The 13316-nt window shown below is 42.8% G+C and overlaps 1 protein-coding gene across 1 annotated transcript in view; it reads right to left on the reverse strand.

Annotated features, from left to right (window-relative positions):
* Window positions 1–204: 204 nt before the first annotated feature.
* The window catches only part of PHLPP1 (PH domain and leucine rich repeat protein phosphatase 1), a 135397-nt gene continuing 122285 nt past the window's right edge, over window positions 205–13316 (reverse strand). Inside the window, exons 13-17 of the mRNA XM_064426813.1 lie at window positions 11033–11163; window positions 7301–7405; window positions 6202–6396; window positions 4171–4399; window positions 205–2265 (exon numbers count right to left, since the gene is read on the reverse strand). Coding sequence (XP_064282883.1) covers window positions 1150–2265; window positions 4171–4399; window positions 6202–6396; window positions 7301–7405; window positions 11033–11163 — 1776 coding nt within the window. The 3' untranslated portion in view covers window positions 205–1149. The remainder of the gene's footprint in view (window positions 2266–4170; window positions 4400–6201; window positions 6397–7300; window positions 7406–11032; window positions 11164–13316) is intronic.

Below are 13316 nucleotides of genomic sequence, written 5' to 3' on the forward strand. Positions count from 1 at the left end.
CAGAGTTGGTTTGTATCTTTTAAAGGCCACTTTGCACAACCTTTGCATTCTGAAAATACAAGTGAGCTTCTGCAGTTAGTGTAAAAATATGATCGAGCTGAAAAAGTTTAACACTTCTTGGTTTAACTGAGCAGCACGCTGAGGAACCACAGCAAGCTGCTGTTTGGGAGCTGCTGCTCAGCTAGTCAGACATAAAAGCAGACGTCAGGTGTAAATTTTATATTTATTATAACAAAAATTATGACATGTTCATTTGTGCATTCGGCTTTAATATAACTCTTGGTATGTAAATGTTCTACAGCAAATGAGCTCTATACAATCATGCTGGTTGTGGCAGCAGTAAGGAACACAAACAAAACGTGTCTGTAAAAGTAAGGAAAGAAAGAGACCGGAGGAAAAAGTGGGGTTTTTTTGAACAGTCTACACCACCTGGGCTCTAGCTAACTTGTACACAGCCACACAGTCCATTACGCTTAATGACCATGGCCCAAAGAGTCACTTAAGAAAAAAGGTCAGTTTTTCAGGTTGTGTCCTTAATGCCAAGGCTACAAAACATGTAAGCATCACTATACAACACTGAGCTATTTACAGGAATTTCCCAATCAACTGTTCTCTCAGAGAAAATTAGTGAATCTCAGTGACTTAAGTCACCTGAAAGAGTAAAGCAACTCCTAGGAGTTAGTCTCCATATTCTACAAATGTCTATCATTTTCAAGACCAAAAAAAGCCTTTTCTCTCAAAGAAATGCAGTATTACAATATTACTTAAATCATTTAGCACTGGCTACTGCCCTGCTTTTCAAACAAAACAAACAAGCCATTTTAAAAAATATTACATCATCATCTGTTTCTCAGCAATATATTAAACCTTTTTATTATTTTTTGTTTTGTTTTCCTGTTTTTACACTTGATATGTTAAGGGAGGGTTAACTATTTTAAACTTTACCAGTCAAGCGTCTCTAGAAGAAAGTCAATGAATATTAAACCTAACAAACTGAAAAGCTGCAATTATCTGTAGTGGCAGGATAAGGAAAAGGAAGTATATAAAGGAAAAGGATAAGGAAAACCCCTGCTGTAATGCAAGCCCACTGGGTCTCACAGTCAAGTCTCCTTATTTGTTAGTTTATTTCAGAGCAGTAAATAGAGTGGGTCATAGTGGTGTGTCATAATAGTCTGCCAGGTGGTCCATCGGATACTGCTTCTGCTGCTGCTGCTGCTGTTGCTCCTGGTGCTGCTTCATAATCTCCTTGACTTCTTCTTCGAGCTCTGGTGGGATGATGAACTGGTCATCAGGATCAGGTTGTGCTGGAGCAGCAAAGTAGCCCCCGGTTTTTCTGAGAGGTGCATCCGTTGCAACTTCAATTAGGTTATGGCTCCTCTCGTGTGGTGCCACAGAGCCGTTGCCCCGCCGCCGCCCTATTGTGCCTGTGGCAGAATATTCAGCTTTCCTGGGAAGGCCGGGCTCATCTTCATTGGCACTGATGACAATCCCTTCGTCACTGGCTTCCACTGGCACTTGGAGCAGCTGCTTCTCCTTCGCTCGGCTGCAGTGGATGTCCACCTCCACCTCCACGCGGCTGCCGTTGGTGAACACCCCCTCGATGGGCTCCTCATCGTCGCTGTCAAGGCCGTTGTCGGAGAAGGCGCTGGAGAAGGTGGCGCTGGAGAGCTGCCGCTGGAAAGAGTTGGACAGGCAGACGGGGTGCAGCATGCAGCGCTGCTCGCCCGGGTACGCCGGGCTGTTCTCGTTCATGGCCACCTGGGGAGGCTCGTCGGAGGCTGTGGACCCCACCTCGCTGCTCATTTCCGAGGTGGAGATCTCGCTGCTGATTTCGGAAGCCATGCCGCTGCTCGAAGACGGCATCCCGAGCGCGTCCGTGGGCCTGTCCTTGATGACCACGTTGACAGACTGGGGGAAGATGCCTGGGCTGGGGGGCGGGACCCCGTTGAGCTCACAGCAGCAGAAGCTGTCCTCCGTCACGTTGAGCTGAACCACGACGGCGCTGATGCTGTCGTTGCAGCCGTAACTCTGGGCCAAAGTGCAAAGCTTCTTGGCGGCCGCCAGCGCATCAGGCACGTTTCTGACGGCCTCGACTGCTTCATCCATCGAGAGGCTGTCCCACAGCCCCTTGCTCCCCAGAATGAAGAACTCGTCTTGTGGAGTTAAGGTGATGGACTGGACGTGAGGACGCGGCACAACACTTGGGTGAAGGAAGGTGTACCCCAAGATTCTTGTTGAATCTGTCACACCATTCACTTTGCCATCCTGAAATTAGAAAGAACAGGAAATTGGCAACAAGATAGACAAGGATATACAGTACTTGCCTCTCCTTTCATTCTACTGATGGCTGTTTTTGCAGTACCTACCCCCAACACCGCCACTCACAGACAAGGAGACAGACAAGCAAAGTGACTTGCAGGAGGTGACAGAGCTGGGATTAGAGCACAGCAAGGGCTGGTTTGCAATCCTGCGCTGCGCCTCCTACACCCGACTGATTTGTCATCAGCACCACCTATGCACAGACCAACAAAGCAGAAGGCTGCAACAAAGAACCATCTATTCTGCTCTTGCAGCTGCAAGAGCCAACTGGACAAATCTTTTACCAGTGAGTCAGACTTATCCCTCCTCCACCCACGGTATCTGGCTTTAGACAAGAGCAAAGCCACACACATTTGATATAGGGGCAGCTCATTCAGTTACAAGTCTTCTCTTGCAGCTCTAACAATTGTAGGTTTCATCTTGGCTCATCACTTTAGAAACCAAGGTTCACTTAAAAAAACGTTTAAATTAAGCATGCAAGTCAAATGCAGCAGAGAGCAAGTCTGCATTTCTCAGTCAGCTGAGTTGTAGTGAAATGTTTTACACGCCCCAATTACTTACTACATTTCCACATAGATATGACATTTCCAAAGGAAGGAGGAGTAGTAACTGAAGGGATAACATCAGTAAAAATGGACGCATTTGAGAAAAGAATCCCATGCATGTCCAAACCCCAGAATCCTGTCCTGGTTAGAATCCAAGCTGCCAGAATAAGCAGAGCAAGTGTCTGAAACAGCAAGTCTGGCTATTTGTCAGCCTGCTAGGGATAGCTGTACCCTGCTCACTGAATATTCAAGAAGAACAGCAAAGGTGAGAATTTACCCTCTTTGGGTCCAGCTAATAACTGTAGGGGTTATTATAAAGCAGATAACCACAGAAAAGTGAACCAAGACTAAAAAAGCTTCCTCTTTAAAATCACTCAGGGAAAAAAAGGGCCCCCATGTCAGCTTGTTAACTTTCCTATTAGAAGTCTGACAGCAGTGATAAGCCATCAGTGTACATGAAATCAGTGAGTCATCTGAAGATTCAGCCCAGAAATTTCCTTTTTCCTCTGGAGCCACAGAATGAGCGTGCCTCCCTGATGCACACTGTGTTGGAGTAATTCCCTTTCAACTTGTCACGTTTGAGATCCCAGCCCTCACCTTTCCCAGGCAAGATCAACAGGCACATGACTTACTCCACACGCACATGCCCACCCTGCTCTCAGGCACACAGCAGGGAGGTTTCTGCCCTTTCCCCCACCATTAGGAGGATTCAATATTTATCTATTCCTCTGCATGTGTCACACAAGGCAAAGCAAAACTGACAGCAGTGGCTTCAAGCTTCTAAGAAAGGAACAAACAGCTTTCTCCTCTCTCATGGTTCAGCTGAGCACAGGGTGAGCCTCTCGGGCAAGTGCTCTCTTCAAGAGAGCCTGTCAAAGGGCAGTTCTGGGAACACAGCTCAGACAGCAAAGTCAGCCTGCCAGGAGCAAGGAGTCTCCTAAGGGAAGGACGGCATTGCTCCAAGTGCTCTGCCCTCTCATCCTTTTTAATTGGAAAAGCTCTCCATGACAGTTCCAACACAGCAATTCCTCTCCCATTAGAAGGAGACTATCTGCTTTCCTGTTTCAATGCAACATGCTCACAGCTGCTCACTCTTGAAAGCTAATCGAAGTCCAGCATGGCAATGGAATGGAAAAGCAACTTGACTGCATGGTATCAATCACCTTGAAAGGAAAAGTGCAACTGAGGAGCCCACACCATGAACACCAGTCCTAGAAGTTGCTGATACCATGTAATTTCATGCACTGCTGTGCAAATGCTCTCCAAAGAAGCTGCAAATTGCAACATTCCCTGGCTGTTCTCTAACCTCTGTGATAATGGCCTTATGCTGCTTAATCCTCTTCAGCTCTTCTTCACAGCTCATCATGTAACACCTGGACAAAGGCAGAGGTTTTCCATTCCGGCACAGAACGGTTTGGCACTTCCCCACATTTGCTGAGGTTAGCGTGAAGCATCCACCAGGGTCCATGGGATCATGTTTTATATGGCAAAGGACAGCAGAGCCTCCAAGTTTCTGTCCAGCTGTTCCAAGTTTCCTGGAATTTAAACAAAACAGTGATTGTTCTTTAATTGGAAAACAAGTATTAGCAGCACTGTGGAGAAACAGCCGCTGTTCCACAACCAGAAGCATTCCAGGCACTGGCTCTATTGGATCACTGGGACAGAAACAAAAGTCCCCACTGAAGACTGTGACACTACAGCAGCAGCACTGCAGGGATCCCACGTGCAGCTCTCAGGCAGGGTGTTATCTTCACATATGCAGAGACTCAAATATGCTCAACTTTAGAAAAAAAAAATCTGTGCACTTCTAAGAGTTTCACAGTTGTCTTTTCCTTTACATCTAATAGATATTTGTTTTAAAGGTCAGATAGAGCTTTGGATCTTATTATTATTAGATCTGAAGCTATGGATCTTATTATAAAAATAATAATTCTGACTGTAAAAACCCTCTACACTTTTGAGCAAAAGCAGAGGTTCACTGTTTTGCACTATCTTCAGGATAATGCTCTTAAAAATTATCAAATTATGACTAAAAAAATCAAAAATCAGAGTCCTGAGGACAGAATGGAGAACTAAATTTGCAACCAAGCCTCAATGTGCTTTCGACATTATTTTTTTTTCATATATAAAACTCTAAACTCTAGGAGTGCTGCATATCATCTGTAAGCATCAGTGAATGGCTAAATGCAAATAGAATGAATACTATTTCTGGTTCTCCAAAGAAATGGTTAGCTGATTTTGATTGGAGACCAAAAAAAAAAAGAAAAAAAAAGAAAAAATGAGCTTTTTGTAAGAATGCCACATTCCTCATAAACTGCATTAGTAGCAAACAAAACCACTTAGTAAGTACTTCCAGTACTCAAATTTGTTATTATTTTTTAATATTTTAAGTATATGGCAACCACCTTTTCAGTTAGCAGTCTGAAGCACTGTTATAAGCAATTATAGGAAGGAAGTCTTTTCTCTCTTGTGTTTGTAAGATTTAATGCCACCCTACTGCTTCCCTACCTTTCCCAGTGCAACAACTTCAGCATTTTTCCTTTCCAAGGGTGCAGAAATTAACAAGAAGCAATGCTACTTTAAATTTGATCCATTTACTCAGTCTCTAAGCTGCTTATTTGCTTTCCCCCACTGCTTCCCTGACCTCTTCCCTCTCCTCTGTTCAATTCCCTTCATACTCCTCCTTCACCCAGTGTCTCCCTAGGCACAATTTCTTCTTCTGTCCAGAACAGCACACACAGTTTCTAAACCACTACACAAAACTACTATTACACTCACAGCTATTGTATCACAAACTCCAGAGAGCTTGTGATGGGTCCTGCTCAAATAATATTCAAAGGCCAAAGAGATTTCTAAGAAGTCAGACTATGTGTTTTAAATATTTGCATAACCTTAAATAACCTGAATTGGTACGCAGAAACAGAAAGGATAAGTTCAGGCTTTGCAGGCAGCTGTAGCAAGGAAGTTTAAAAACATGATCAAGACATTGATACCACTGACTTGGTTATGGCCAGTTGTAAACCTTAATACTCAGGACAAGATACCAAAAAGGAATAAACCTCCACCCACCACTTAGTCATGAGCATTTCAGTAACTTTGCAATCGGGTTGGGATTTTTTTTGTTTGGTTGGAGAGGTGTTGGAATTTTTTTCCCCACACCTTGAAGGAACTGATGCAATATTCACAAAATAAGCAATAAAAAGAAACACTGTAGCCAGATACCAAGGTTTCCCCCCACCCCCCCTCACATTTCTTCAAAGCAAGAGCAGGTGCCCGACCTGAAAGCAAAGAAACTGCACAGACGTAGGGTAAAAAAAGCCTCACATCCAAGACTCACCTCTGCATAACGATGAACGTGTTGATCATGTATTCCTCCTCATTCTTTGTTTTCTGCAGCTCTTCTGCCAGGATGTCACTCATCGTGCACTGCAGCAGATAGGGCACCTCCACATTGCGGTCCCCATCAAACACACCATAAAGGGCCTCCCGGTTGTCACAAAAGTTGTTGGCCGAAAGTGCTGCCACACACAGCCTAGGGAAAAAAACAAAGCAGAAAACATCAGGGGTTCTATCCCACACTGGTTTGTCAAGTTGTCATTTTGACCAGAGAGATGCGGCCTGCTCTGAGTGCCAGCTTTAACCACCTCTGGTCACAGGCGTTTCAGGATGCTTTCTGAGATGTGGGGACGAGTCAGGCCCATCAACAGTGCCATGGAGAGAACTATGCTGGAAGTTCAAGCTAAGCCCTAAGGATTCTTCTTTTCAGCACGTGAATTTTTTATTGTAAAAATGGGAGGGAAAGTATCTCTGAAACAATACCAATTTAAACTGCAGCTGCTACTCCAAAAGCCGTCCTTGGCATCTAGTGTGCTGATGACCAGGTTGTGTGTTAAACCAGTTAAGAATTAGGAAAGGATTGCTGGCACTTGCTACTGAAACCTAGGTAGCAGAAGATTTCTAAAAAGGTATTTGAGGAACAAAGGAAGATTCATCACATTGCCAGCAACACAGAGACTAGCAGACTCTTGGTACATTATTTGTCAAGTGCTGCCTTTAGTCACAGCAGCGCCACACACTATGAATATTCAGAGTTTTGGTCATTCTGTGTCTCCTTTAGTATCTCTGATTTGCTTGGTAAACATCCTTTGGTTGAAGATAAAGAAGCTTTGCAAAGACAAAAATGCTTTTAAACACTCAGATCTTTTGCAAGTAGCAGAGTCTTGCATAGACCAAATGTGTCGGCTGCCCTTGTATCTTAGCAACTTCCCTAACAAAGACCCAAAGGGAGAGCCAGGCAGGAGAGCTCGGTACACAAATGCAGAGACGTGGCTTGGCCTCTGCAAACCCTAGAACGTCCCCAAAACTTCCACTGAGCAAAGGCTCTCTCTGTCTCAGCACAGAGGTGCTCACACAACAGAGCCCGTGCCAGGCCATACTTGTTCTTAACGCCGGACGCCTCCGTGTAGCCGTGGCTCCACACGGCCGGCGCTCCCGACGCGTCGCCCGCCGACGGCTGGTCGATCTTGAAGCACCGGATATTGCTGCAAGGAGAAAGGAAAGGGGACAGATGCAATGGAGGCACATGCTGACATGGTCCAACTTCAAATGTGAAAAGAACACCCTAAGAACTCTCCCAGTTCTTAGTAAGACATTTAATAGTAGAAAACGAAGCAGGACATCCGAAGCGGTTACCTTTATGTGCCTCTATACAACCAACAATAACTGAGCCTCTATGAGGGTGTCAGCTGCACTACTTTGTTTAGCTGGCCTTTACTTCCCTGCCTTCACCCCTGAGCTATTTGGTTCAAACCAGGCCCTGCAGGAATACAAAGCTAATTTGCCACTAGTTTGATGAAAGCCAGTACAGCAAAGTGACTTTTTAAACTTATACATCTCCATACATTTTAACAAGTTTTTGTGCTCTTTTCATTGGACTCAAATGAAATCTCTCGCAGCACCCCCTAAATGGAAAAAAAATATTTAAAATAGCTGTTTAGAAACAACAATGTGTAGTAACACATTGTTACTTTCATGAAAACACCCACAAAACAGAAATCAGCTCCATCCTGATCCTGCACCAACTTGCAAGAGCCAGCATGTGGTCCTGACAGCAGGCATAGCCCTTCTGCATTCCCCAATTGTGCAGTCCAATTTCACATAGGCCCTTGATCCTCTACCCTCCAATTTACTACCAACATAGCCTTTAGCCTGAATTTCAAGTATCTCCTGCAGCACAGTAAAGACTTAAAAAGGGCCCAGCCCTCTCTGTTTATACTCTTCTCTTCACAGCCCTGCATTGCTGGGAGAGATGACCTACCCCCTGCTCCCTACTGCTCTCTTCCAAAGGCAGGAAAAGCAAGCTCCCCACACGCTGCAGACACTTCAAAGGCACCCAAACCTTTCATGAACCAAATGAAACATAAAAGGACTCAAGCAGAAAGGTCTAACTGTTCACTCTGAGCATTCGTTTTTCCTCTAAATCCCCACCTGACCCGAACACACAGGAAAGTCTTTTCTGCATTGCAAAGCCTTCCTCAAATAACCTAAAGTACTGTCACATCCAGTTTGATTTCTTTTTACATTAATAACCAGGATGTACATCAGTGAGGGCAGACTCAAAGCCAACAAATTACATAAATAACGTTGCAACCACTTGTCTTGGTTTGGCAGCCCTCTGTGTGACAAATAGGAAGCAAACATCTTGCCATGACTATTAAAAAGGTAAACTAACCCCAAATCAAACTGGAAACCTGGACCTCTTCTAAAGTAGCAGAGATTTTAATTCTGTTGCACCTGCAAAGCAGGACACACATGAGCAAACACACTTGAGTTGCAGACTTCTCATACAAGGCATTTATCTCCAGGGCAGAGGAACCTGGGTCACAAAAGTTTCTTTTTGTTTCTTTTTTAACTGGGTTGACTGACCTCTGGCTCCTGGGCAGGTCAAGGACCCAGAGTTGTCTCAAGGCTTCCCAGCAGTGGTGAAAAAAAGTTACCTCGACACACTGGTTCCATCCTCCTTAGGGGCACCAGTACAAACAGACCATGTGTCCTGAAGGGAATGATACCCAGCAGAACATCCTATGCAGGCAATACAGACTAAGGCTTGTGGGCAGCCTGGCTTATTTTCCCCTTAATTTAAAATGACTGTAACAATTGAACTGGATGCTCTCTCTTAAAAATCAGAGTAACATCTTTTTTTTTCCTTCATTTTAATTGCTAATGAAAATTCTTACAGCCAATAAATCACTTGGCAACATCCTCCCAAGTATGCAAGCTTCCTTTAAGATCTCCATACATACTAAAAAAGCGAGCATGCATGACAGGACTCTTCTCACCAGCACTGAGAATACATATTAACCTACTACCTGCTTGAATTCTGCCAGGGCACAGATGGAGAGCTGCCTTTCACATGCAGAAGGAGGATATAAAAAGTACTAAGTGCACAAGTATTTTTGTGCCTGACACAAAAATCAAGTGAAAGAAGCACCTCCTCTCTCACAGTCAATTATAGCAGAATACCATAAAAGTAAGGGTAGTGTATCAGACACTGAGAAACCCCTCAGGAGGCCTGAAACACCTGATTGTGCCTAATGAACACAAATGAACAGAATGGACTTGTGGTTTTAAGAATAATTAATTTTTTAGAAACCCCAAAACTAAAAGAAAACCCAAAAAATCCTACAACAACCAAAAAACCCCAAAAAAACTCTAAACAAAACATAGACATACACTCCCTCCAAAAAAATAACCAAAAAACCACTCCCAAACAAAGAAAAAAAAATTAACCAACAAAAAACCCACCCGCACTGCAAATGCCAAAACAATCATCAAGGAAAATGCATGTGCAAGAGGGAGAAGTTTCCTGTGAATTAAGAATTACATGTATGCCAGTGAAAATACAGCATTTAACTGGGCCACACTACTCTTCAACTACTTAGAATTTAAATTTGTACAAGAATGCTACTATGCATGATTCCTGACTACTGAAGTGGTAAGAGAATGTGTGCCCATCTTGTCTTCTGGGTTATACATAAGAAAAGCTGGTCTTTTCTAAGTTTTGACACCATTCATTAACTCTATAAAACATATATAGCTTTTCCCCTATGAACCAGAGCAATATTACACACTGCTTCTTCAGGAAGATTTCCTGTATGCAAAGAACAACTCTTAAAATAGAGGCATGCCCCTTTTTTCACTGTCTGCTGCAGAATATGGACTCTTGTTTTTATCTCTGAGAAATCATCATTACTCAAATTTCCACCTATATTTTGAAAATCTGCTGATTCAAGGTAAAAGTAAACTCACACTGTAAATTTCCCTTGCTTGCACAACAGATGAGGGTTGCTACTCCAGTGTCTGAGCTTAACCATTTAAAAGCAAACAAAATGAAGTGACTGGTCAACCCCTGCAAAGTAAAACAATCCTTCTTGGAACCATTTGATGTTTAAGAATAAAAGATTTAGAAGGAAACTTGGAGCTGGGTGCAATTTCCTACAGGACATAAGAAAAGTTTAAGGCAGCACCACTGTCCACAGATTATCTGGTTTACTGCAACAGCTCCTCATCACACTGCAGAAGAAGGGACAAAGCACTTAAGGAATTTCAGTTATGGATGGCACTTAAATCCCAGGGCAGGAAACAAACAGGTAGACAGGAAGGAAACTGAGAGTCCCAAAGCAAAGGAACCAGTTTCTCTGCAAACAAAACAAGTCTTTAGCAGTTTAAATATGAAAAAACCCATATAATTTCTAGCACAGAACAGTATGTGAAGAGGTAAAAAGCAGCACAATGGCAAAGACAGACCCAAGCAGGTTGAATGCAACAAAAAGATATAGCAAGCAGCTACTGGCATCTCATCAGTGCTATAAAATACATCTTTTGGCTGAATGTAGTGTCAGAAAAAAAATACAATCCAACAGGACCAACAGTGGTTACACCAGACTAGCAGACCCCTCCAGAAGTTACAGCTAAAAGCAACTGCACCAAACTGGGTAAAGTCATCCTCTTCAATGAAGCATCAATTTCACACCTATTCACTCTATCTGCTACTTTCTGATCCACTGGCAACAGGGAACCATACTCCTTAAAAAGATTCCACTTCTGTGTATTGTGGTTTTCACATCTAGAATTGTTCTGCTCCTTCCCCACTCTGTAAGGTAACTTACTTCAGAAGCTCTAGGGTTTTGTGATCCAGGGCTAATCTGGGATTTCCAGTCAGGTCCAGCTCCTGCAGTTTTGGAGGCAGGTTTTCAGGCAATGTGACTTCACTCAGTTCATTGCAGCTTAGGTCCACACACTGCAAAAAGAAAGCAACCAAAAAAGCAAGAGAATTCAGCTGTTATCAAGATCATACAATTTTGACTAAATGTGGTAATGCATGTTTCATGAACAATAAAGCCTGCAATCAAGACCTAAGACCATTCATTTAAGTAAGTGGTTCTTACAAAAGAAATTCTTACATGGCATTTAGCCATCTTGCCAGATGTCTGGGACACCTAGAAATATGTTCTTTCCATTTCTATCTCTAGTCAGGTGTCATCTTGTTACAAAGCCAGTAAGTTTGGTCTGGTCTTCACAGAGATAGTCAGTGGATTCTCAAAGTAATTAAGAAAAAAATATTATTAATGAAAACAGTCTCTAAATAGACAAAGGAAATGGAGGCAAGTACAGCTGGGGCTTCTAATCCACTGGCATCAGGCTCCCAGGAATTCAGTATTTACTGAGTGATATTAACATAAGCAGTGTTATTAAAGTATGCAAAAGGGAGGAGTAGAGGGAGAAAATATCAGAGCACTTTTAAACATGGTTTTAATTAGTGTCATCTTAGATGGATTTGTATTTAAATACAAAATCAATAAAAAGAGTGACAAAATTAAAGTTTAAATATTTAAAAAATACCAAACAGCAAAGAAACTTGTGGGCTGTCTACCAGCTAAGCACAAATTAGCTAGAACAAGTGCACTATAATGATAAAGTCCCCTAACATTGCTTAAAGCTGCATATTCAAATGAAAGTCAACACACAGGGAAAAATAGGGCATGAGAGAACAAAATCAAATCTCAAACTTCTAGAAGGACGACTTGTGTAGTATGCCCCAAAAAGTGAGAAAAAACCCCTAATTCTGAGAGGACAGAGCAGATTGGTATTTAACAGAGACTATCTACATCTTTCTGAAAGGCCATTTTCTACTTTCAACTTCCAAAAGTGAGAGACTTCAGAAACTTTAATAGAAGAGCTGAAAGGGGCAGAGGGAGACTTTTTCTAGCTGCACACATGGACCATCATGTAATTTCCATCAATATGAGAGAGGCATTTTCATTTTTGTAGGTATATTCAAAGACATTGGCTCCTGAGCTGGAAGCAGACATAAGATAACCTATTAAATCCTGGAAAAGAACAGTCTCCAAAAATTTTATTTAAGAAGTGCAACGAAAATAACAATTTCTGACCCAAATCTTGAATCCCAAGACTGTCTATTATGGAAGCTTTATTATCTATGAAGAACAAACTGCTGACGTTATCTAAGCCTGATAAGGAAATCAAAGTTTAAATCAGTCACGCAAACAAAACAGTAGACAGCTTAGCAGCAGTTATTCCAGCAAGCTTTTTCCCTCTGCACAACCGCTTGCTGCTTCCAGAGAACCAGTAACTACTTTGCAGATTAAGGAAGCTGCCAGCAGGCATTGCTGTGTTCAACACCTCCATGCCATTACATATTTGATGGAAGAGCATGCTGGAATGAAAAATACAAACACCAGTAATTTCATGGTTCTCCTTAAAAGCCTAGTGTGCCAAAGACACTCTACAGCAGATCCCTTGGCCCCTGGTATTAGTGAAGATGGTTTATTTGTCAGGTTGGAGTTTCTTAGGTGTTGCTTGTACTCGTTGAAGAACAGGCTAAGAGGGACTTACTGCGTTAAATTTATTCTTTGTTCTACTCCACAGGCAAGCAGGAAAGTTTATTTCCTAACTTATCCCAATTTCCTCCTGTGTTATTTTAATGCAAGCTGGTTTTGCCCCGCCCATGCAACACCAGAAGCACAACTGCAACTGCACACAGGATTTTGCACTGGATGGGCCAGCTGGAAGACAGGGTTTAACAGGGAGCATCTGCTTAGGCTGCTGCATTTAACAGCTTTGTAACTCTTGTGTTCAAGGCTGGAAGGGACTTGGGTTATTTTCACTTGTTGCTGAAGGTGGTCATACCAATATTATCCTATTTGGCTTTTTTTTTTGTAAAGCAAGGAAATTGGAGTCACACAACAAGCTGCAGGGAAGAGTCTGCTGGGGCACTGACTGAGGTGTGAGTGCTTCCAGCGCTCGGCCATTCACAGAAGACATTTCAGTGTGCACAGGGCAAACCTAACTCTGTCATAAAAGACAATAAAACCCCTAAAAATGTATTGTTTAAGGTACCTCCAAGGTCTCCACCAGGGTTTTTAAAAGACA

Source organism: Passer domesticus, chromosome 1 (genome assembly GCF_036417665.1).
Source record: "Passer domesticus isolate bPasDom1 chromosome 1, bPasDom1.hap1, whole genome shotgun sequence".
Taxonomy (NCBI): Eukaryota; Metazoa; Chordata; class Aves; order Passeriformes; family Passeridae; genus Passer; species Passer domesticus.